This window comes from Solanum verrucosum, unplaced genomic scaffold (assembly GCF_900185275.1).
Source record: "Solanum verrucosum unplaced genomic scaffold, falcon-dt-bn FXZP01000031.1, whole genome shotgun sequence".
Classification (NCBI taxonomy): domain Eukaryota; kingdom Viridiplantae; phylum Streptophyta; class Magnoliopsida; order Solanales; family Solanaceae; genus Solanum; species Solanum verrucosum.
The window spans coordinates 2,690,764-2,717,103 of NW_026020194.1; the positions used below are offsets into that span (position 1 = coordinate 2,690,764).

The following is a 26,340-nucleotide window of genomic DNA, read 5'->3' on the forward strand; positions in this document are numbered from 1 at the left end:
TGCAACTAGGGTGTGCAAAAATCGAACCAAAAAAAGTGTTATTGATTTAATGGTTATCTAATGGTTTTATAAAAAAAATTATTGGGTTATCGGTTCGATATTGGTTTTTTAATATTGGGTTAACCGATAACCCATTAAGTATATAACAATTTACTATTTTAATTTTTTGTCATATATAAGTATCAAACAAAAAACATTAATATAATCATTATATTAGACTTTAACTATAAGGACCCTAAACAATTAACTCTGCTCTTTGCATTTATTCTTTAGGTTTTAGTATTACTTTAGTCTTTTAGGCAACGACTAGGGTTGTGAATTATGAGTATTCGATATACTTTTACTACACTAAGCAAAATTTTTGCACGCAACGAGTAATTAGATTTCTCTCTTTTTTTTATTTCGCGTTAAATTGTTGGACAAGTCATATATTTGTTTTGAAATTATTTTCTTATTGGTTAAACCGAAAACCAAACCAATAATACTTAAAACCGAATCGAACCGACCGATACACACCCAAAATGCAACGGTCAAGTATGTGCTTCTCATATTCCACTTAGACTAAGGGCCCGTTTGGCCATGCGATATGGTATCATGATATGGTATCATGATATGGAATCATGAGATGAAATTGAACGTTTGTTTGGACATGCGATATGGAATTTTTATGTTGTATATTTTCTCATAAACATAAAAATCTCATAAGTTGCAAAACTATTAAAATAGCCCCAATTTTTTATTCAATCTTATCAAATAAACAAAAAATTATAAAACCGCATAATAAATTATTACAAAGTTATTTGTTCTCCACTTAAGTAATTGTTTCATCTAACTTTAATTGAATAAAAAAATTGAACATAAATTGTAGTGTACTAGTCTTTAATATAATCCTCCCACATAATACGAATAATTTTCTCACGTTGAACTTGCATTTCTTGATCATGTGATCGAGAAGACGAACCAACATTGTTACTTTGAGCCATTTGTTGGTCAATATCCTCTGCAACTATATCTTCATGTTCATAGACCATAAATATTTCATCACTACTTTGGTATTCTCGCAAATAATTATGTAATACTGCACAAGCTATGACAATTTTCACTTATGTATCAATATCATAATGGTTCATGCCTTGTTTCAGTATTCTAAATCTATTTTTCCAAGCTCCAAAAGTCCGTTCAATCACATTGCGCAAAGATGAATGTCTATAATTAAATAGTTCTTTGGCATTTTGAGGCTCTCTTTCACTTCCTTGGTAATCTTGTAAATGATAGTGTAGTCCTTTGTATGGAGCTAAAAATCTTTTTGTGTTTCGGAAACCAGCATCAACAACATAATATTTATCTACAAAAAATATTTTATAAAGAATATATTACTAAAAGCATATCTGATGTAAATGAGACAACTTTGTGTAAATAAATAATATTTATTCTAAGGATGTAATTTAAAGTTACCATGTGGCGAAAATGGAAATTGTGACGTTGGTTCAACAAGTGCATTCTCAAGTACTTTACTATCATGTGCAGTACCTTCCCAACTAGCAGCAACAAAGTAAATCGCCTATCAAAATCACAAGCACATAAGACATTTTGTGATGTTCTTCCTTTGCGATTACGATATGTTTGTTGCACCGCTTTAGGAACCTACCCTTCTATATATGTTCCATCAATTGCACCAACACAATCCTACCAAATAAAAAATACATCAATATTAGTTTAGTGAACATAAAATAAATTGGAAGCATTATAGAATGCAATTCATAAAAATAATGTTTGTAAGAGTAATAAAAATAGTACTTCCAAGACAATGGAAAGTCATAAAATAAATATTATCTCTTTAAACAAAGTTGATAGGAAATATGTAACTAAATACTAATAACTTACATATAAAATATAAATGTTCACTTATTAAGGCCATAAAATAAATTTATTAATGTGATTGAACTTTTACCTTAAACCAAGGCCAAAATCGAGTATTATGTCAAATTTTGAAATGTACACCAGTCATATTTTTTGGTTGTATAAATGTTCGTGTCATCTTGCTAATTGCCTCGGCAACTATTTTAACATGCCGGTTAATTGTTTCAAGTGAATGTTGAAAAGTTTTACAATCGTGAGGTGTGAGTTAAAGTGACTATATGTTGGTGAGAATAATATATTTTTTGTCGTTGAGAATAATAAATTTAAAAAAGTAATGATGTGATTATAAATTTTATTTACATGTGAAACAAGTAGTTAGTAGATATAAATGTAGGGCTGTTTTAACAAAATATAAACTCATGGATCAATTATTGTATTAAAATATCTCAAATCATGATATGGAATCACCATATAATTCCATATCATGGTTTTTGGAGAATATGGTATCACCTCTCATGATATGGAATCATGAGATGGAATCAGCGTAAAATTGCATGTCCAAACGCTGATTCCATCTCACGATACCATATTATGATATGGTATCGCATGGCCAAACGCCTACTAAGAAAGTAAAAGTATGTGCTTCTCATATTCCACTTAGACTAAGGGCCCGTTTGGCCATATGATATGGTATCATGATATAGAATCATGATATGGTATTATGATATGGAATCATGAGATGAAATTGAAGGTTTGTTTGGACATGCGATATGGAATTTTTGTATTGTATATTTTCTTATAAACAAAAAAATCTCATAAGTTGTAAAACTATTAAAATAGCCCCAATTTTTTATTCAATCTAATCAAATAAATAAAAAATTATAAAATCGCATAATAAATTATTACAAAGTTATTTGTTCTCCACTTAAGTAATTGTTTTATCTAACTTTAATTTAATAAAAAAAATTGAACATAAATTGTAGTGTACTAGTCTTTAATATAATCCAGTCTTTAATATAATCCTCCCACATAGTACAAACAATTTCCTCACGTTGAACTTGCATTTTCGATCATGTGACCGAGAAGACGAACCAACATTGTTACTTTGAGCCATTTGTTGGTCAATATCATCCGCAGCTATATCTTCATGTTCATAGACCATAAATATTTCATCACTACTTTGGTATTTTCGCAAATAATTATGTAACACTGCACAAGCTATGACAATTTTCACTTGTGTATCAATATCATAAATGGTTCATACCTTGTTTCAGTATTCTAAATCTATTTTTCCAAGCTCCAAAAGTCCGTTCAATCACATTGCGCAGAGATGAATGCCTATAATTAAATAGTTCTTTGGCATTTTGAGGCTCTCTTTCACTTCCTCGATAATGCAAATGATAGCGTAGTCCTTTGTATGGAACTAAAAATCCTTTTGTGTTTCGGAAACCAGCATCAACAACATAATATGTATCTACCAAAAAACATTATATAAAGAATTATTAAAAGCATATGTGACGTAAATGAGATAGTTTTGTGTAAATAAATAATATTTATTCTAAGGATGTAATTTAAAGTTACCATGTGGCGGAAATATGTAACTAAATACTAATAACTTACACATAAAATATAAATGTGCACTTATTAAGGCCATAAAATAAATTTATTAATGTGATTGAAATTTTACCTTAAACCAAGGCCAAAATCGAGTATTATGTCGAATTTTAGAATATACACCAGTCATATTTTTTGGTTGTATAAATGTTGGTGCGATCTTACTAATTGCCTTGGCAACTATTTTAACATGCCGGTTAATTGTTTCAAGTGAATGTTGAAAAGTTTCACAATCGTGAGGTGTGAGTTAAAGTGACTATATCTTGGTGAGAATAATAAATTTTATGTCGGTGAGAATAATAAATTTTAAAAAGTAATGATGTGATTATAAATTTTATTTACATATGAAACAAATGGTTAGTAGATATGTGGGGTTGTTTTAACAAAATATAAACTAATGGATCAATTATTGTATTAAAATATCTCAAATCATGATATGGAATCACCATGTAATTTCATATCATGGTTTTTGGAGAATATGATATCACCTCTCATGATATGGAATCAGCATAAAATTGCATGTCCAAACGCTGATTCCATCTCACGATACCATATCGTGATATGGTATCGCATGGCCAAACGCCTACTAAGAAAGTGAAAATATGTGCTTCTCATATTCCACTTAGACTAAGAAAGTGAAAATTACTACTTCATCATAGTTGTGAACTTTGGCATTGTGACCAGCCAAATGTTCTTCAAAATCAAACTTCATCAACATGATATATTCGATGTGTTTGGTTTTATACTAGATAAGTTAGGATAAACGTTTAATCATAAGCATTCATATAAAGCAGAATTGATGTCCAGAGCCCCATGGTGTTAAAACGTCGAAACACAAAAAGACATGTATCACCTCGCATACATCGATCATTTCCTGTTCTGATAAGAAATTGGTAATTCTTCCACTTTTGGGATACATTTCATTGGATATCTGAAAAGTGGGGGACTATCTCTCATTCAAATGAACGAACCAGACTATGATACATGGATGAATCCAAACCAGAAAAATGTTGGTCCTTCTTACCTCGGCCTAAGAGAATCCTGGAATCACAGTCCCAACATGACTTCGACCGATATTGCCCGGACACAAACAAACTCGCTTTATAACCAGTCCGATCTCTCACCGGAGACAAATCACTTTCCAGCTGGAGCTCCCTCATAATGTCTCTCGGGCAGATCAATAGTCAACCTCGAGTCTAATGGGACTTCTCCAATCAACTCGAGCTCAGTTATGTGCTACTTAAAGTACTCCCTTCGTTTAAAAAAGATGACCTAATTATTTTTTTAGTCTGTTTAAAAACAAATGACCATATTCATTTTTTGGTAACACTTTAATTTCAGCTTTTTAAAATGTGTTTTGGTACATTTGACATAACTTTTATTAAATATATATTGCACAGCTCACGTATTGCATTGTACAGCTTGTTGGGTTTAGGATCTTTTTTTTCCCTTCCTATGTGGATAAATAAAAGTCTTATTAGGACTAGCCCACTTTAGCCCATAACCCAAAATATTATGTGGCATATATAAGGCTTATTTGGTCTTATTTTCAGAAACACAAGAAAGAGAAATCAAGAGAGTTTCATTTTAGAGATTGAGAGAAAAAGAGAAAAATCTCATTTTTGCTTCTGGAAATTTTCTGCTCAGGCAGTCCGCTTCAGACAGAGTTTTCCGCTTCGTTAACCGTTGGATCGTTCTAAAATTTGAACTGGGAGTTCTTGGAGATCGGATTTAGAGGTCTGTAGATTCTGATTTTGGGGCGTGAACAGTAGCGCATTTTTGGGTGAAATCTCTTCTTTAATTCTCTAGTTTTGGTGCAATCTTGATTTGTTGTTGCTCATTGTTTGGCACTTGTTTGGTGGCCAATTTTGGATAACAATTTTGTAACTCTTGGTGTTTATAGTGGAGCTTTTGGTCCTGTGGTTTTTTATTCTTCACATAGAAGGGTTTTCCACGTAAATCGTTGTGTCTTGTGTGATTGGGTTATTCTTATCTCGTTGTTTTAGTTTGATTGATATACTTGCTGTACATTCTTCATATTGCTTGATTTGGTTTGTCTTCTCTTGGTTCAAATTGAAAGGGAAAGTTTAGATTTGGGTATTATTCCGCTGTTATCCTGTCTGACATTCTTGTTAGTGTCATGTCTTTCCCAACAAAGTGGTATCAGAGCCTTGATTGCTGTTCATTGTTGATTTGAATTATGGAGGCAAATATGAGTAAGATGGTTTGTTTGAATGGTAGTAACTATCATATTTGGAGAGGCAAGATGAAAGATCTTCTATTTGTCAAGAAAATGCATTTACCTGTGTTTACCTCTAATAAACCTCAATCCATGACGGATGAGAAATGGGAATTTGAGCACTTGCAGGTTTATGGCTATAGTAGACAATGGGTTGAAGATAATGTTCGAAATCACATTGTGAATGAGACAGATGCCAGAAGTTTGTGGGACAAGCTCGAGACGCTTTATGCTTCGAAGACTGGCAACAATAGGTTGTTTCTATTGAAACAATTGATGAATATTAGGTATAAAGAGGGCAATCCTATTTCTTACCATATTAATGATTTTCATGGTGTTCTTGACCAGCTATCTGGAATGAATGTAAAATTCGATGAAGAAATACAGGGACTATGGCTTCTTAATACTCTGCCAGACTCTTTTGAAACTCTTCGAGTTTCTTTGACTAATTCTGCTCCCAGTGGTGTTGTGACCATGGAATATGCTAAGAGTGGTGTCTTGAATGAAGAGATGAGAAGAAGATCTCAAGGCTCAACTTCTTCTACTTCACACTCCGATGTTTTGGATACTGAAGATAGGGGGAGAAACAAGTTCAGAGGACAGAGCGACAGAGATAAAAGTAGAGGTAAGTCAAAGTCTAAATACAAGAATGTTACATGTGACTATTGCCACAAGAATGGGCATATCAAAAAATTTTGTTTTAAGTACAAGAGAGATATGAGACAACAAAAGAAAGAAGGTGACAATGAAAATCGTGTTGTTGTTGTTGCTAATGATGATCTTCTTGTTTCTTGTGATGAAAATGCCGTCAATCTTGTTCGTGATGAGTCTAGCTGCTGGTTTGTGGATTCTGGTGCTACTTCTCATGTCACACCCAAGAAGAAATAAAAGAAATTATTTCTTCTTATACTCCAGGTAATTTTGGGATGTTGAAAATGGGTAATAATCATGAGGTTGCAGTTCTTGGTATTGGGACAGTTTGTTTGGAAAGTAACAATGGTTCCAAACTAGTTCTCAATAATGTCAAACATGCTCCAGATGTTCGCTTGAATTTGATTTTTGTGGGATACCTTGATGATGAGGGTTATGTTAATACCCTTGGTGCTGGCCAATGGAAGCTTACTAAAGGTTCGATGATTGTAGCCCATGGTGATAAGTTGTCTAACTTGTATGTTTTTCAGGGCTCCACTTTTAGAGGCTCAATAAATTTGGTGAAGAATGATACTTCATCATTGTTATGTCATAGAAGACTGAGTCAAATGAGCGAGAAGGAGATGAACAATTTGGCTAAGAAGAATTTGCTTTCTGGAGTGAAACAAGCAAAGTTGAACAACTGTGTTCATTGCTTAGCAGGTAAACAGAAGAGAGTTTCTTTTCATAGTCATCCGCCTTCAAGAAAGCTTGATCTACTGGAATTGGTACATTTTGATTTGTGTGGTCCTTTTAAGGTAAGGTCTCATGGTGGTGCACTTTATTTTGTGACTTTTATTGATGATTATTCACACAAATTCTGGGTATTCTCTTTGAAGTTCAAGGATCAGGTACTTGATGTGTTCAAGAGTTTTCAAGCCTTGGTTGAGAGACAAACAGGGATGAAATTGAAATGCATTCGTTCTGATAATGGTGGTGAGTATATTGGCCCCTTTGATAGATATTGCAGAGAGCAGGGTATTCGGCATCAGAAAACTCCTCCAAAGACTCCTCAACTAAATGGTTTGGCGGAGAGGATGAATAGAACTCTTGTTGAGAGAGTTAGATGTATGCTTTCATATGCTAAGCTGCCAGATTCCTTTTGGGCAGAAACACTTAATACTGTTGCATATGTTATCAATTTATCTCCTACTGTTGCTTTGAATGGTGATGTCCCTGACAGAGTTTGGTTTGGTAAGAATGTTTCTTATGATCATCTTAAAATTTTTGAGTGTAAAGCCTTTGTGCATGTTCCTAAGAATGAAAGGTCAAAGTTAGATGTTAAAACTAGGCAATGTATCTTTGTTGGTTATGGTCAAGATGAATTTGGCTATCGTTTCTTTGATCCAGTTGAGAAGAAACTTGTTAGAAGCCGTGATGTTGTGTTCTTTGAAGACCAAACAATTGAAGATCTTGACAAAGTTGAGAAAGTTGATTCTCAGAGTAGTGACAACCTAGTTGAAGTTGATCCAGTGCCTTTGACTATTCCACCATGTGAAAATCTTCAAAATGATTAAAATCAAGTTGATATTGAAGATGGTGATCATATTCAGAATGACCAGTATGCCGCTGATGCTCCAGTGCAAGACGGTGTGGTTGGTCTGCAACCAACTATTATTGATGCTCCAGAGAGTTCTCTCAGAAGATCTACTAGAGTGAAAATACCTTCATCTCGTTATTCTTCTAATGAGTATGTACTCTTGACTGATGGGGGAGAACCAGAGAGTCTTGATGAGGCCATGGAAAGTGAAGAAAAAGAAAAGTGGTTTGATGCTATGGAGGATGAAATGAAGTCTCTACATGATAATCATACCTTCGATTTGGTTGTGTTACCTAAAGATCGAAAAGCTTTGAAAAACGGGTGGGTTTTCCGGGTGAAACATGAAGATGGTAACCCAGTTCCACGGTACAAGGCTAGATTAGTTGTGAAGGGTTTTAGCCAGAAAAAAAGGATTGATTTTGATGAGATATTCTCTCTAGTTGTGAAGATGTCATCCATTTGTGTGGTTCTAGGCTTGGTTGCAAGTCTGGACTTAGAGGTTGAACAGATGGATGTTAAAACTGCTTTTCTCCATGGTGACTTAGATGAAGAAATTTATATGGAGCAGCCAAAAGGATTTGAAGTCAAGGGAAAAGAGAAGTATGTTTGCAAATTGAAGAAGAGTTTGTACGGTTTAAAACAAGCTCACAGGCAATGGTACATGAAGTTTGGTTCTTTTATGAGTCAGCAAGGATTCAAGAAGACTTCTTCAGACCATTGTGTTTTTGTGCAAAAATTCTCTGATGGTGACTTTATTATTGTTTTGCTTTATGTTGATGACATGCTTGTTGTTAGTCATAATGCTTGCAGGATTAAAGAGTTGAAGCAAGAGTTGAATAAGTCTTTTGCTATGCAAGAGTTGAATAAGTCTTTTGCTATGAAAGACTTGGGACCAGCAAGGCAGATTCTTGGCATGCAGATTGTCCGTGATAGAGATGCCAAGAAGTTGTGGTTGTCACAAGAGAAGTATATTCAGAAAGTACTTCGTAGATTCAACATGGACAAAGCTAAGGTTGTCAATACACCTTTAGCTATGCACTTCAAATTGAGTATCAGACATTGTCCTTCCAGTGATGGTGAGAAGGAATATATGAAGAAAGTTCCTTATGCTTCAGCTGTTGGTAGTTTGATATATGCGATGGTGTGTACAAGACCAGATATTGCTCATGCTATTAGTATTGTTAGCCGTTTTCTTTCTAATCCGGGAAGAGAGCATTGGAATGTTATTAAATGGATTATGAAATATCTTTGTGGCACTTCTAGTTTGAGTTAGTGTTTTGGTACAGGGAAGCCTATTCTTTGTGGTTACACTGATTCAGACATGGCTGGTGATGTTGATACTCGTAAGTCTACTTCAGGCTACTTGATTACTTTTGCAGGGGGAGCTGTGTCTTGGCAATCTAGGTTGCAAAAATGTGTTGTTTTATCTACTACAGAGTGAGCTTATTGTTGTTGTTGAAGCTTGCAAAGAGTTGATCTGGATGAAGAGATTTTTGAACTTGGTTGTGCTCAAGAGAGGTATGTGCTTTATTGCGACAGTCAAAGTGCTATTCATCTTGGCAAGAATTCTACATTTCATGGTCGGTCTAAACACATTGATGTGAGGTATCATTGGATTCGAGATGTGTTGGATTCTAAGTTGCTTGAACTTGAAAAGATCCATACCAATGATAATGGTTCCGACATGATGACTAAAGCTTTGCCAAGAGGGAAGTTTGAGGATTGTTGCATGATCGCCGGGATGGCGGTCTCCTCCACATCGTTGTGAGGGGGAGAATTGTTGGGTTTAAGATCTTTTTTTCCCTTCCTATGTGGATAAATAAAAGTTTTATTAGGACTAGCCCACTTTAGCCCATAACTCAAAATATTATGTGGCATATATAAGGCTTATTTGGTCTTATTTTCAGAAACACAAGAGAGAAAAATCAAGAGAGTTTCGTTTTAGAGATCGAGAGAAAAAGAGAAAAATCCCGTTTTTGCTTCTGGAAATTTTCTGCTCAGGCAGTCCGCTTCAGACAGAGTTTTCCACTTCGTTAACCGTTGGATCATGCTAAAATTTGAACTGGAAGTTCTCAGCATCTGGTTCTTGCAATTCAATGGTGGAGATCGGATTTGGAGGTCTGTAGCTTCTGGTTTTGGGGTGTGAACAGTAGCGCGTTTTTGGGTGAAATCTCTTCTTTAATTCTCTAGTTTTGGTGCAATCTTGATTTGTTGTTGCTCATTGTTTGGCACTTGTTTTGTGGCCAATTTTGGATAACAATTTTGTAACTCTTGATGTTTATAGTGGAGCTTTTGGTCCTGTGGTATTTTACTCTTCACATCGAAGGGTTTTCCACGTAAATCGTTGTGTCTTGTGTGGTTGGGTTATTCTTATCTCGTTGTTTTAGTTTGATTGATATACTTGATGTCCATTCTTCATATTGCTTGATTTGGTTTGTCTTCTCTTGGTTCAAATTGAAAGGGAAAGTTTAGATTTGGGTATTATTCTGCTGCTATCCTGTCTGACATTCTTGTTAGTGCCTTGTCTTTCCCAATACAGCTCACATAGTTAGTTATAGAATTGGTTAGAGAGTTAGTTAGCTCACGTATTCAATGTGTATAGTTAGTTAGCTCAAAGTGTAATAGTCTAGAAGTTTTCAATTGATGTGTATATATACTTCACTGATGAAATAGAATCATTCAAGCTTTGCATGCTACAAATTATCTCTTCTGCTCTCCTTCTCTACTGATTGTGATCAAAGCTTCCACTGTCACAAGATCGAACAGTGTTGGTAATACATGTATTTTGATAACTCTAATTTAGGATTACAATATTTTTTTTATTTTGTTAAACTCCGTTTTAAATCAAACTAAGTCATTTTTTTCTAAACAGAGGAAGTATATGGAGACACCAGATTAGGATAGTATGTCAATTAGATAGTCAAGTGTAGCCGTAGCCGTAGTTCGAACATATCATTGTTTCTTGTCCTTTGAGTATTAGTGGCTATTAGGCGTAGTATTATTCTTGTAGTTTTTTTTTTTTGTCTGTTGAATTTGGTTATTATATGTTGATTTTGTACTTCGATTATGGTTTAATCTTGTTATGACTACTGTTTAGGATTGAATTCCTATTATTTCTCTCTATACTGCTTTGGACTTGTTTTTCTTGGAAGGAAGGTTTATCGAAAATAGTTTCTCTACCTTCAAAGTAAAGGTTAGGTCTACATAAACTTTGCCTCTCTCCAGACCCTACTTTTATGGGATTATGAATATGTTATTATTGTAGTTGTATATAAATCTTTAAATCCTCAATAAGTATTGGATATGACTCTCTTTTTTTTAATATATTGAAAATCTTAAAAGTTAAACTCAATTAAATTATGATAAGTGCATAACAAAGAGAGACAATTGGACCAGGTTTGTGCTCCCTTTCAGTTGTGTATCTGTATTTTGTCCGTTTATCGCCTGAAAGAGGGGGACTTGCATGGTTAAAAATTAAAATATATTCAAAGTACTTTTTAAACAAAAATATATGACTTTGATCCCACTTCCACTCTCAATAAATATGTACAAAATATTCAGAACATAGTATTTATTTGCTTCCAACTTGATCTCAATGATAGTTCAGAAACTAATCCAATCAAACAAAAAAAGGCATCCGATGAAATACCTTCACCTATGACCAAATAGTGACTCCATCTTGTTTTGTTTTTTTTATTTAAGAAAAAAAAATCTCTTCTCTAAGAAAGTATGATGAAACCGATTTTTTATGTTATCTTATATTATAGGGAAAAAAGACAAATATACCTCTGAACTATCGTAAATGGTATGCAGATATCTTCCGTCATACTTTTGGGACATTGGTGTCCCTGCCGTCCAAAAACTAGAGCATATATACCCTTTATACTAACAGACATACACGTGTCATAATCTTATCCACCGATCCGACATTTATTAAATATCGATGGACGGATAAGATTGTGTCACGTGTTCCTATCCAGTCTTCCGTTAGAGTGAAGAGCATATATACTCTAGTTTTTAGACGGCAAAAGCACCAATATACCAAAAGTATGACAGAGGGTATTTACATATCATTTATAATAGTTCGGGGATATATTTATCCTTTTTTCCTATATTATATGTTCTTTATAACATTATTTTGTTAAAGCAATTAAAAAATATGGAAATAAACGTTGATGTCATTAAGAGAAATCCAAATTTTCTTTGTTCCTTTCCTTTTTTTTAAAGCAAATTACCACTAGACAGATTATTTAGCGGTCTTTAATTTATTAAAATTAAAAAAATAGCAATAGGGATAAATACAAGCAAGGAGAGCTAAGTCTTACCTTACCAATCTTAATTAAGTACCTACAATTTTTCCCCAACTTCTACTAACTAAGAAACATGAAGAAAATAAGAGCCGGAGAAAACTAAGTAGCTAGCTTCCGTCTCTTTTCTCAAAAATCTCTTTTTTTCCTAATTTATATTCAATCTTATTGATTGGTATATTGTAATGGAATATATAACTGCATTTTTAATTAGAATATCAAAGATTCTAAAGTTGACTTGAGCCCACCACTTGGCATATAATATCATGCCCATCCTTGAAGAACTTTGGACATGGTAGATAGACAGAAAAGTAGTCAAGGATTTCAACTATTATTAGTCACTTGATTGCCACATGATAAATCTTATAATGTATCTTTCCTTTGTTATTCATTTCTCTGACCCTCAATGTGCTTGATTGATCAATTTCTTCATCAAGTGTGCAAGAATATCTAACGCGTGTCCTACATCTATCTATTCAATTTGTCATGTTCCACGCCCTATTCTCATTCATGAACTTCTTTTTTTTAATATATTACGACAACAATAACATATTCAGTGAAATCCCACTAAATGGGTCTGAGGAGGGTAGAGTGTATGCAAAAATTTCCATTACCTCATAAAGGTAGAGAGATTGTTTCGAAAGGTCCTCGGCTCAAGTGCATCAAATCTAGGGAAAAAAAATTAATGAAGGAAGCCTAACAGTTAATAGGAAGAAGCAATGTAAAGTCTACACGAAAGAAACAATATCAACACCAAAATAATGTGATAATCGAAATATAATAAACAGCATATGTCAAGAACTATCAGGGTACGACTAGTACTACGCCAGGCACTAACAAGTCTAAACCATCACAAGACAAGACAACACTCTACTCATACTAACCTTCAAGCCTAATAAGCAATCTTCACTCCTTATCTTATTCATGTCCTTGATAATATGAAGTTGTGTCATATTCTTTCTAATCATCTCTCCACAGTACTTTGTTGGCCTACCTCTACCCCGCCGTGTACCCCTACAAGGCGACAACCAACCTTTTGCACCTCTTCACTGGGGTGTCGGCGCACCTTCTCTACACATGTCCAAATCATCTCAGTCTCGCTTCCCTCATCATGTTCTCAACAGAGGTCACTCCCACCTTCTCCCCGATAACCTCATTCCTGATCTAATTGTCACTCCTAGTATGCCCACACATTCATCTCAACATCCTCATCTCCGCAATATGCATCTTCTGAATATGTGAGTTCTGGCCAACACTCCACCCCTAACCACCACTTTATAGAACATACCTTTAATTAAGTTTAGATGGTACTGACCTTCTTATCACACAAGACCCTAGAGGCAAGCCTCCATTTCATCCATGATGTCCCAATGCGATTTGTGACATCATTATCGATGTCACCACTACCCTAAATTACAAACCTAACTACTTAAAACTCTCTCTTGAAAATAGTTTGTGTGGCAAACCTTACTTCCACGACCGCATTATCCAATGAAACACTCTGAAGGTACCAAAGTAACATATCTCCTCCAAAACGCTTATAAAATACAGACACTGAACTCTTCTCTTCTTCCCTAATTACTCGTTACAAAACACAATTATGTTGTTGTGAAAAATTTAAGTTAATAGATGAATTTTGAAGTTTATAGGCTTTGAAAATTCTTGAGGAATTCTACTACAATCCCTATACAACAATTATTTTAATTCCCCTTTCAAAACCTATTTTTCTTACACATTCTCCATTAATAAGCATTTGTTTTTCTTGAGACAAAAATAAATAAATTGTTTTTCTCTTTTGTCTAACTAGGACTAATTTGGGCCTCAACTTGTGGCCTTAAACAAGAATTACTCTTCGAAATTTCAGTGGTTGTAACGTTCCTTAATCATTAATTAGTCGTTACAATTGATAATTCTTTGTGACAATAATTTAAATTAATCTAGCAAATATATATATATATATATATATATATATATATATATATATATTCCAATTAGTACGGATAAATTCTGACAGAAAATATATTTTCTTTCTTCACAAGAAGTAGGTAGTTCTCGTGAAGAAAATATATTTCTAGTAATATTTTTGAATCTCCAATATATCCCATAGTTTCATGCGGGGATATAGTGTATTAGTTTACTTTTCATGTATTTTTAATTTCCTTTTGAAAATGGCGAAATTTTCATAAATAACTATAATTTGAATCATAATTATGAATAGCAGCTATAATTTACCTAATTATATTTCATTGCAATAATTTTAGAGAGTAAAGAGCTGGCAGTGAGTTCGAGAGAGATAGAGGAGTAAAGCAAACAAGATCAAGAGAGATAGAGGAGAGTGACGATCAGATTGTATCTCAATTAAAAATGGAATACAACATATGCATAATTTTATTTCTATCTCAAGTCTCAAATTTCTCGTCTGTGTCCTCTCTCTCAATCTCTCATATAGATACACATATTAGCTTTGAAACTAAAATGTAGATAGATACACATTGTATCACCCCTAAAATAAATACATATATAAAATATGTACCAATTTTTTGTGATACACAAATAGAAAAAAAAACATTGATACAACGTTTGAAAATTGTATCACCCCTAAAATAAATATACAAATACAGTTTTTCTGATCATAAGCATATCAATTTTTGAATACATAGATATAGTTGGTTGTATAGTATGTATTAACCGATGAAAATACAGTTTGATAATAGGTCATGTATCAGTTATTCTGATACACAAATACAATTTTTTTCTGACACATAGATACAATTGACTATATCAATTTAAGACGAAGAAGAAAAGATCCAAATATTGAACAACAAATTAAGATCCCATTATGAAATTTTTTTAATTGTCTTAATATCATAGGTGTATCCAGTATTTTGAGATGATGGGTGCACTATTACAAAAAAGTTGATCTAAGATATAAATTTGATTGATTTGATATTTAGGTTTTTATTAGTGAAAATCATTAAAAAATTTATATTATAGGTCCAAAATTAATTCTTAATATATAGGGATAAGGGTCTGAAAAATACCCCAACTTTGATCGAATTTGCTGTTGCGATACTAAACTTTCATGAGGACCTATTACCTCCCTAGACTATTTATATTCTACTATATATAATCTCGGGAGGAGAGCATAAGTTCACGTGAACCCAATTACCCCTTAATACGCCTCCACTTAATACCATAAAAAATGAATCAACCATCAGCCGACACCAAGAAAACATTAAAAGACCAAAAATTATAAATGAATATATAAATAAATTCAGGTAAAACTGTAATGTAGTTTCATATTAATATAAAAAACAAAGAGGTAGAAGGAGAAAGAAAGAATAGAGATTTACTATATCACTTTAAGTATACTTATACTATATAATTTTTAAAAAGTATATTTACGTTATGTACATATATATTATATAAAACTGTAGCAGCTAAGTACATATAGCACAATATTCGTTGAAATAGTCAAATTAGTTTGGTTCACACATATAAAAAAAAAAAAAAAAAAAAAAAGGAGGAGAGAATAATTATTTGATTCATCAAGTCAATATAACAAAAAGGATAATAGGGTGAATTGGTAGCAATTACATCTGTGGGAGTCCACCACTAGTCCATGTATTGTGTAATGAAATTATGGAAGAACTTTGTGAGTAAATGGACAAATTATTAGGTGCACTTTTTCTTCACTCCCCAACTTAATACTATATTTAATAACGTCAAAAAATCCATAAGACTTTTTGCCACTTTGACCCAACTTACTTCATTTTCCCTTCACGCATATACTAATTAATTAATATGTGTGAATATTCATTTCAGTGTAGGAACAAAATTACATACCAAAATTAAACATAAAATTAGTCATGTTATATACTTATATATTCATCTTCTCATAAAATGTATTAGCTTGAAGGACAAACGTTAACTTCAGGAGCACCATTTTTGGTGTATCATTAAAGATCGTATATATTTAATGTGGACCTCCATTATAGAATAGAAAAAGAAAAAAAAAAGCAGTGTAGAGATCCACTAAGTATTCTTATACTAGAGGATATTGTAGGCATGGGCGGAGCCACGTGATTGTCAGAATATCCAATTGTATGTTCTTTGTTAGAGAAAAATATATCATATATCATATCTCATATATATAAATAAAATGATACATAAAATAATTAAATAATATATTGTGAAAATCCAACTTAGTAGATTAGTGATTTCAGATGCCTATGAGGTTCGAATTCTATTATCACTCATTGAAAGTACATGAATCAAGAATTTTATCTAGTGAGTCCATCAATGACATTTTTGGCCACATGATGGCGGCGGTTTGACGGTGAACGTTTCATGAGATATTTTTGTTTATTAATTAAAATATGTTTTTACATGCAATATCCAAGAACATTACATTTATTGCCAAACCAGTGATTAATGAGCTTACTAGGACAATTGTTTTTTTACCGTAACTAGTGCTAAATATCAAAAGTTCTTCACTTTATCTTGAAACAAATTATCTTTTTAATCATTTTTTCAAACACAACAACTAAGTATATGTGTTTTCAAATATTGTTAATTATTTATTTTCTCCATCTCAATTTATATCTTTTATCATCTCAAAATGACTGACATATAGTAATAATTTAATTTTTAAAATTTTTTTTCCTAATAAGATGATTTATAGTCATTCACACGGATAGCTGTGACTTATTTTAGACCATAAATTTTAAAAGGTCTTATTTTCTTCTAAAATTATTTGTTTATACAAACTACATCATATAAATTGAGACGTGAATATTTATATTTGTTTAATTTTTTGGTTATTTGTCTTGAATTTCTTATCATAATTGAATTTTTTCCTTAAAAGGAAAAAAACGAAGTTTCCATATTTGGCCAGTCTCTTTTTGTAGGAAAAAGTTTACACTGTAAATAGAAGTTTATTCCTTCTAAATTAGTAGCATTCATAATGTAATCCTAGAGGGCTTTGAAAGTTTTGTGTAGCGAGAGAAATTTCTTTTATTCTGAATGAATAGTGTGAGTTAACTTTCTTTATATTTTATAGAGCAACTTTCACATATAGCAAACACAAAATTCATATTTGTATGCTATAGCAAAGTTTGCATAATTGCGCTCCATAGCAAACATATATATGTATAATTCACTATACATATACAAAAAAACAGTAGTATAATTCGCTATACATATACAAAGAAGACAATTGTATAATTCACTATACATATACAAAAGAAAGCAGTTGTATACCAAAGATCAATTGTATAATATGTGTATGTATAAAACGAGAAAGAGAGAAAGGCAAAAGAAAATTGGGCAGAGAAATATTTGTATTGTATAATTATAAGTGTATAGGACGAAGATATATGTATTTGCATGTGTATATACAATTTTCTCTCGCTTTATACAAACAAAAGCGCAATTTATACATTTCGTTTCTGTTTGTATAAGCGAGAGAGGCGAGGGTGGCGAACGAGATTTGGGAGAGTGGCGAGCAAGATCTGGGAGAGGGGAGAGAGGGGAACGAAAATATATGTATATATACAATTTCATCTCGTTTTATACAAACACAAACACATTTTATACATTTGTGTTTGTATAAAAGTGAGAGAGGCAAGCGAGACTGCCACCAAACGAGAGTGGCGAGCGAGATTCCACCAGAGAGAGTGGCGAAAATAGCAATAGTTTGCTATAGGGTACAATTAAATCAAAGTATATTTATAGCATTTAATTTAAATTAATAGTTTGCTATTATATACAATTTTTCCTATTTTATATCCTCATATTTATACTGTAAATTATATATTTCTTCTTGTAGATATAGTCGATTGACTGAACACGTTAATTATTTATATATTTATCATTTATTATTTTCTTAATCATAATCTTTTGAAATCTGCTTCGCTAATTATTTTTGGACCTAACAAAGGTGTCTCTGAACTCTAAAACGAATCAGAATAGTAAAAAGATAAAAGGATTTGTAGCCGAAATCTGAACGAAAGTTAGATGTGTTAGAATAAAATAAATAAAAAGGCAAAAGCGCGTAGTATTTGGATAGTACTATGCTTGTCTAATTGTTCCATGTGATGAGAGTCATCTTCTACGACTTTGACAGCAAAGTCTCCTCCTTATACCCATCACCATTCACACACATTTTTATAGTAATTTCTTTCTCAAATTCAGATCCAATTCAGGCTTTAAATCTTCAACAAAAACTAGTCATAGAATTCAGTACATATGGCTCCACAACACTTTTCTAACATACTTTTAATACTCTTACTAGCTTCTTCATTCATTTCTGCTCATTCATCAACAAGAAGAATATTGAAACTAGACATTAATGATGATGATTCTCCTCAACCAATTAAGAAGAAATCCATTCCAATCAATCCTCAACCAATCAAGAAGAAATCCAATTCAAATTCACTTTCCAGTTCCAACAATCAAACCAAACTCATCAAATCCACTACTGCCTCTTCCAAGAACCAAACCAAATTAACCAAAATCTATTCCTCTGATTTTGGTTCAATCAAGAACCAAACAAAACTTTCTTTATCTGATTCAGTTTCTGTTTCTACCAAGAACAAAACCAAACTCACCCCAGAAGAGAAACTTACACTAAAATCCCAATTGAAAAAACTCAATTCCACTTCCACCAAATCCTCAGATCTATCCAAAATCACCTCTTCTTTGCCCAAGAACAAAACAACCACCACAAATGAATCCAAATCCAAAAACCCAACAAAATCCCAATCATCTCCAAACAAAACTACAAAGAAAGCAACAACACAGAAGCCCTATTGGCTAAAAAATGATGAAGATGACTTAATCTCTGATCTTACTGACTTACCATCAAAATTCCAAGAAACCCTTTTACCAGATTTAGAAAAAATCTCAAAAACCTCAAAAGTCTACCTCAACAAAGCCAACAAACAAATCACCAACAACTTCAAACCCATTGTAGGCAACAAATATGCGTCCACAATAGCCTCAATAACTTCATTCACCTTCATTCTAATCCCTCTAATTCTTGTCTCCCTCATTTTCAACAAAATCAAAGCTTATTTTTCACTCCAAAGACTCTTAATCTTCATCCAAGTTTATCTCTCAATTTACTTCTCCATACTCTGCCTTTCTTCTCTACTCACTGGGTTAGAACCGCTGAAGTTTTTCTACGCTACATCGCAGTCCACCTACATTTGCCTACAGCTCCTTCAAACTCTCGCTTACGTGTTGTACCTTTTGATGCTATTGATGTACCTCGTCTTAGTATTCTCAACGGATACTGGACCGGTTACGAAAATGATTGGGCTGACCCAAACTTTTGTGGGCTTTGCTGTTGGGCTTCATTATTATATGACGGTGTTTCATAAGGCTGTCCTACGTCAGCCTCCTAAGACTAGTTGGAGAATTCATGCTATTTATGCCACGTGTTTTCTTTTGATTTGTCTCTTAAATAGAGCTGAAAAAATGAAGAAAACTTACTTACAAGAAGGTGGTGAAGAGGGTAAAATGAACTAGAAGTTTTTTTTTTTTTTTAATTACTTAGATAGGAAGTGAGATAAAAACAAAAATAGAAGGAAAAAAACATTGTTTCTTCTATATTCCAATTTGTAATTTATGAGGGTTTTATTATTATATATTTTGAATAAATGATGCAGCATTTGGTTCTTTTGTAACTTTTATTCAATAAAAAATAAGGCTAGTGCAGAACATCTCCCACTATAAATATGGTTCTTTACTAAGGGTAAAGAATTACCCATATAATTACATTGCTACAGTAAATTTTATTGAACAAGTTTAAGAGAAATTTTATACATTTTCTCATAAAAATTCGACATCTCACATATAACCTAACCAAAAAATGACAAATCAATCAAAAATATCATCAACTATTTATGATTTATTTAAATATCACATAGTTTGATTTTACAATATTATTCGGTGCACCTATTCATCGAAAAAAAACATTTACTTAATTCGAAAAATTTGAACACCTCAGCAAAAAAAATTAGCTACACCACATGGACATGTTACGCCACGCACGTCAATAAAAAAAAATGGTTGCACCTCTGGCAATGAATATACACACATTGTTGACTAAAGTTGTCAATTAATTTGAGCCATATAATCGTTCTCCGGCAACGGCCTAATCGCGTAATCGTTCTCCGACGAAGATCTGTACGGAGCTTCCTCTGCCACTGGCACCTCAGTAAGTAATGGTACAATTATTGCTGCTGAATCTTCCAAAAATACCGGTCTTGTTTCAACTAATATACAATTTTGCGCGAAAACAAATAATACTCCCAAAAATGCGAAACCTAAAAAACCCAATGAAATAGTCCAGACCTCAGACGTGATTATTCGATGATCATTTCCATCATCAGCAGAAGGAGCGGGGCTAGGAGCAACATTCACTTCAGCAACAATAGCGAAATGTCCTTGTATTCTTGTTGAACATATATTACCATTCGTCACATTACTAAACTCGATGGAATTATTCGAGTCAAAATAAACACACTTGAGCGAAGACTCCTCTGACTCTGACTCAGGCGTTACATCACTGAACTTGATGTCTACAGGATTTTCCAATGGATGGATTTGCAATTGTGATTTATTTTTGGCACACATATCCATCGCATCGTAAGTCAAAATACCCAAAATTGGTGTTTGATAAGTGTAACCAATTGGTAAAGGATAATAAAAAGACGACCAATTACCAAGATTTTGATAGACAAGAACGATTCTTGTTACATAAGGCTCTACGGTGATTCCAGTTGGGATAAGAAATTCATGATAATAACCATATCCTCTCCATTTTAAGCTATCTCTTCGAAGCATCAACGCGGATATTTTAATCCCAGACAAGTTAGAAGGAACAGTTCCTTCATAAGCAGTACCTGTTTTTGTTTTTGGCCATAATAATGCCTTGAAAGCATATTCTTGAAGTAAAGAATCGAGAGAACTTTTTGTTGAAAATTCCCAATTAATTGATTCAGATCCAATCGCAACACAAATAAGAAACCAAAAAATTGTGTACATATAAACAATTACTGAATGCATTATGAAATTGGGACAATTTTTATGGTTGATTTATGGAAACTAGCTAGAAAAAAGAGATGAAAACTGGAATAGAATTTTTGGTATGCAGAAAAAAAAAGTGGGGAACAAGTAATTAAAGCTATAGTTTTTGTTCAAAATTAAGTCAACTATTAATCATGTTAGGGTGTATGAATTAATTCCTTATTTGTTTATTACAGTTAGGTGACCGAAAATGTCATATGTACAGATCATCTAGGCTCTAAGCACTATAAATATTAAATTAAAATATAGATAAATATTAGTATTCAATTTCATAAAACTTTTATAGTTGTAGCTTGATATAAGTCAGCTTTAGTTTTAATATTAATAATATAATATACAAGTAAGTAAAAGTGAACGAAGAAATTTAAAATATTTTTGTTTGTGGTAATAATCAACTTATACATAGATTTGTACATGTTGACACCGTAGATTTTTTTAATTATAAATATTGTTGTTGCTGTAATAATTTTATTAATATTAATAATAATTATTAACTGTTAATATTTACTCATAAATATTATTCTATTTATTCATATTTATGTTGTGGTATTCAATTGATCACATAGTTTAAAAATGAAAGTAGAAATTGTTGAAATTGGTGGAATAAATCATAAATCTTTATGTTGCTATGAATTATTTTATTATTAGTTTAAAAGGGGGGAAATTAACTAACGAGACATATTTTACTATCATATATATACTTAATTTACTTCTTTTTTTTTTTAAAAAAAGGATAAATTACTCAAGTACACACCATTATTTACCATATTCTCAATTTTTCCTTACCATTCAGAATAATACAAAAATCCCTACTTTTCACCAAAATCCCAAACCGTCCGGATACATTATTCCTCTCCACTCCCAAACTCACATTTTCCACTCTTACATTCACTCCTTCAATATCTCCCTATTTTTCACTCACACAATCAAAATCAGTTATCTTATTCATCCTAATTTGAATTTCAAAAGGTTTCTCTCTCCAGTCATTCAATTTCAAATCTAAAAATAGGTAGTATCATCTTTTTCAATTTGTTGTTCTGCGTTTTTTTTTTCCATCGATTTTATCGGATACATATGGATGCTCCTTCATTTAGTATTGGGATTACCCAAATAGTTACACCTAACACTAAACGAATCTTTGATTCTGATGATCTCAAATGGGTCGATAACAGATCTAAAAGGTTGCACTCCTTTAACAATGACAAGTCAAAGTTTAGAGAAGGCAAAAGCGAAAAAAGGATGAACCTGCATCATCGAAAGCAAATGTTGAAAAAAAACCAAAGAAAAGGGGTAGAAAAGTTGCTCCTGCCATTTCTCGACCTAAACTAAGGCTGGCAAATGGACAGGACTGGATCAACAGGACCGATTTTACCGGAACCAGTCCTCGTTACCGGAACCGGGTCTTACCGGAACCGGTTTTACCGGAAATTTCCAAAGGTTCCGTCCGGTCCCTTAGTTACCGGTTTGGACCTGACCGGAACCGGTTCTTACCAGATCATTTTGTACCGGTAATTTTTTTTTATTTTTTTATTAACTTTAATTATTATATAATATTATATTATTAATTAATAAAAATATATTATTAAAAAACTTCAATTTAAAACTTTAAACTTTAAAGTTACTTTAAAGTTTCAATTGAATTTAAGTGTAAACTTTAAACTTTAAAGTTTAAAATTGACTTTAAATTTTAAAGTTTATAACTTTATATTGAATTTAAAGTTTAAAATTGACTTTAAAGTTTAAAGTTTAAAGTTTATATTGAATTTAAAGTTTAAACCTTAAAATTCAATTTTATATTAAAGTTTAAACTTTAAACTAATATTAAAATAGTTGAAAATTAAATTTCTAAAATGACTTGGATTAAATATAAGAGACTATTTTAAAAGAAAATCAAGGCGAATAGCCGTATATTTATTCAAATAAATAAATTGTACAATACAAATATTAGAAAGAGACAAAGAGTACATAATCTAGGTATTGAATATTAATTATTGCACTAACAATTGAAACTCTTTTTAAAATCTTTTCGTAACTTTTGTATCATTTCAAAAGAAACATTTTTTGGAACTTGTATTTGTCGTTCTTCTTCCATTACTTCCATACCATCATCACTATTATCACCAAATATTTCATCTATTTCGTCTTCTATTTGGCTATTTAATTGTGGTAGTCCGGTATTTCTTCTTTCGGCATTGACCCAATCTCGAAACAACACCGATATTTCCAAACTATCCTTTGCTAATGAATATCGATGATCTCCAATTATAAATCTCGCCGCACTAAAGGCTTGCTCCGAAGTGACCGATGATGCTTGAATCGCTAGCACATCTCGAACAATCCTAGCAAGGGTCGGAAATTGATTTTCACGATTCTTCCACCATACTAATATTAGAGCTTGAAGTTGTCCTTCTTCATGCCTAATCTTTTCCCGTGCCTGATTGAAATATAAATCAAAATCATTATTAGTAGATGATTCTAGCTCAAGATAATCATCCATCCAATCATCCGTATCATCGCTTCTAGGTTTACAAGATGGAGGTTCAACTATTGGAATATTTTTTTCCATAGATTTATATGTATTATATAACTCTCTAGCTTTTATATATATGCTACTTTTACAATCTTCAACACTAGGAGTTTCATCATCTTTAATTTCTAAATTTGCATAAATCTTTTCAACCATTCTTTCAACACCTTTTAATTTGTAATTTGGGTTGAAAGTAGTAGCAGTCAAATAGATTTGAGGAATAGGGAAAAAATATTTTTTGAATTTTTCAATCATAAAAGCAAGGGAATTTTCAAATCGATCTTTTCCTTTATATTTTGCAAATTCAGATGAAATAGCACAAATATTTACTAAAACATAAGAAATAGTTGGATAATATTGACTAGAAGCAGCATTTGTTGCTTTATAAAAAACACTTAAAAATTCAATAAGTTCTTTTGTATTTTCCCAATCTTCATAGCCAATTCTCAAATTCGAGTCCGCATTATGAGCATTAAAAACTAATTGTACCGGCTCTTGATAAATATAAGCAACTTGAAGCATTTCAAATAAAAAATTACATTTAGTACATACTTCTTTTGGAGCTTTTCTATATTCAAGTCCACATTCTTTACAACGATTTTTAAATTCTGTAATTCTAGCTTTTATTTTAGCTTTAAAAATTCAATTACAAGCAAGTCTAATTTTTTCACAAGAAATGCCAAATTGAGAAATACCATCTTTTACTATCAAATTATACACATGTGCGGCACACTTAATATGAAAAGAATCATTATCAATTGGACAAAGTCTACATTTTAAATAATCAATTGTTTTTAAATTATTAGAAGCATTATCTAAAGTGACACTCATTATTTTATCACATATTCCATAAAATTGTAAAATAAAGCCTATTTTTGTTGCTATATAAGCACCGGTTTTAGTTTCTTCAACATATTTATATCCTAATATTCGTTTTTGCATGTTCCATTCATGGTCAATCCAATGGACAGTAATTGAAAAATAATCATTACCATTAGGACTACGTCCCATATCAGAAGTAATAGATAATCTACCATCATAATAAACAAATAAACAACGAAGAAAATGACAATATTCTTTTTGATATTTAAAAAGATCAATTTTAATTGTACTTCTTGGAATACCTTCATAATCTGGGTTATACAATTCCCGAATATACTGAATAAAACCAGGATGTCAAGGAAATGAAAAAGGCAAACCACAAACAACAACCATTTTAGCTAATTCTCTACGATCTTTTTCTTTACTATATGTGCGGTGTGTGTTTCGGCTAGCCGGGTTAGTCATATTTAATACACTTTGAACCATATTAATTAGAACCTCCAACTCCCATAGAATTTTCAGGTTGAGGTATTCCATTTCTATTAGCCCTTTCTATATCATCTAGGCGAGCAAATTCTTTATTACACTTTCTCAAATGTGTTCTTAGTCGTCCCGTTCCCCCTTGTGTACCCGTAGTTACATGTTTCATGATCAATTTACATTTTGTGCAAGTAACAGTAGTTTTTTCCTCATTTTGTACCAAAAATTTCCATACTACAGATCTTTTAACACGTACAGCGGTCTTTGAAAAAGTATGTAAAGAAGGGACTTCATCTTGTTCCGGTAATTCGGTAGCCGGACTAGTAGGGGTAGGGGTCTCATCATCTTCCTCATTTATTTCTACTTCCTCATCTAATTCTTCCTCAAAATTAGTAAAACATCTATTTAAAGTTTCATGATCTACTTCATTTTCGGAATTAAATTCAATAGGTCGTGAGTCTCGTGTAAAAGAAGTTTCATCAACATGAGTATAATCATTAGTATTAATTCTAAATCTAGGAGGTGGCAAATTTTTAGAATTAGAACTACTTCCTCCTCCCCTATTATTTTTTCTTTTCGACATTGGTCTTTTACCACTATATTTTTCAAAATTCATGTTCAAGTTTAAAATAATTAATATTATGAAAAACAAGCAAAGATAATATAACAAAAAAATAAAATAGCTTAATTAATAAACAAATAAAAAATTAAAGTTGGAACGAATGTACCGAACGTCTACGTAAAAGTAGACGTATAACCAAAGCCGGAATTGAGAGATGCCAATCGAAGCTTCCGATTTACTTCAAATAAATCTCCGAAATTCGAACTCCAAGTCAATATCACAAAATAATAATTATGAATTTATGAGAGATTGAAAATTAAGAGATTTTATAAGATATTAATGAAATAGTTTGTGAATTTGTGATTTAAATGAAAAAATATGAGTATATTTATAGTGTTAAGGGGTAGAGAGGGGTGGGGGGCTGTTTGGAGCCGTTTTGTGCCCCAGCCCAACGGCTCTATAACGTTCAAATTTTAAAAAAAATAAAAAATAAATAAAATTAAATTGACCGTTGAACCGGACCGAAACCGGATCAACCGGATAAAAATCCGTGTTCCGTTTCGGTACCGGTTCCGGTACCTATAAGACCGGTTCCTTACCGGT

At 32.3% G+C, this 26,340-nt stretch overlaps 2 protein-coding genes across 2 annotated transcripts; one reads left to right on the forward strand and one right to left on the reverse strand.

Moving 5' to 3' along the window:
- Nucleotides 1-18,499: 18,499 nt before the first annotated feature.
- LOC125829597 (uncharacterized) lies at nucleotides 18,500-19,922 on the forward strand. The gene has a single exon (XM_049508802.1). The coding sequence runs from the start codon at nucleotides 18,500-18,502 to the stop codon at nucleotides 19,781-19,783; it is 1,284 nt and encodes a 427-aa protein (XP_049364759.1). The 3' UTR covers nucleotides 19,784-19,922.
- A 449-nt stretch (nucleotides 19,923-20,371) lies between these two features.
- On the reverse strand, nucleotides 20,372-21,329 carry LOC125829598 (uncharacterized). The gene has a single exon (XM_049508803.1). The coding sequence runs from the start codon at nucleotides 21,323-21,325 to the stop codon at nucleotides 20,372-20,374; it is 954 nt and encodes a 317-aa protein (XP_049364760.1). The 5' UTR covers nucleotides 21,326-21,329.
- Between the last annotated feature and the right edge of the window lie 5,011 nt (nucleotides 21,330-26,340).

Bases quoted from the DNA above. Each gene is read 5' to 3' on its own strand.
- LOC125829597 (XM_049508802.1), top strand. From the start codon at position 18,500: ATGGCTCCACAACACTTTTCTAACATACTTTTAATACTCTTACTAGCT.
- LOC125829598 (XM_049508803.1), bottom strand. From the start codon at position 21,325: ATGCATTCAGTAATTGTTTATATGTACACAATTTTTTGGTTTCTTATT.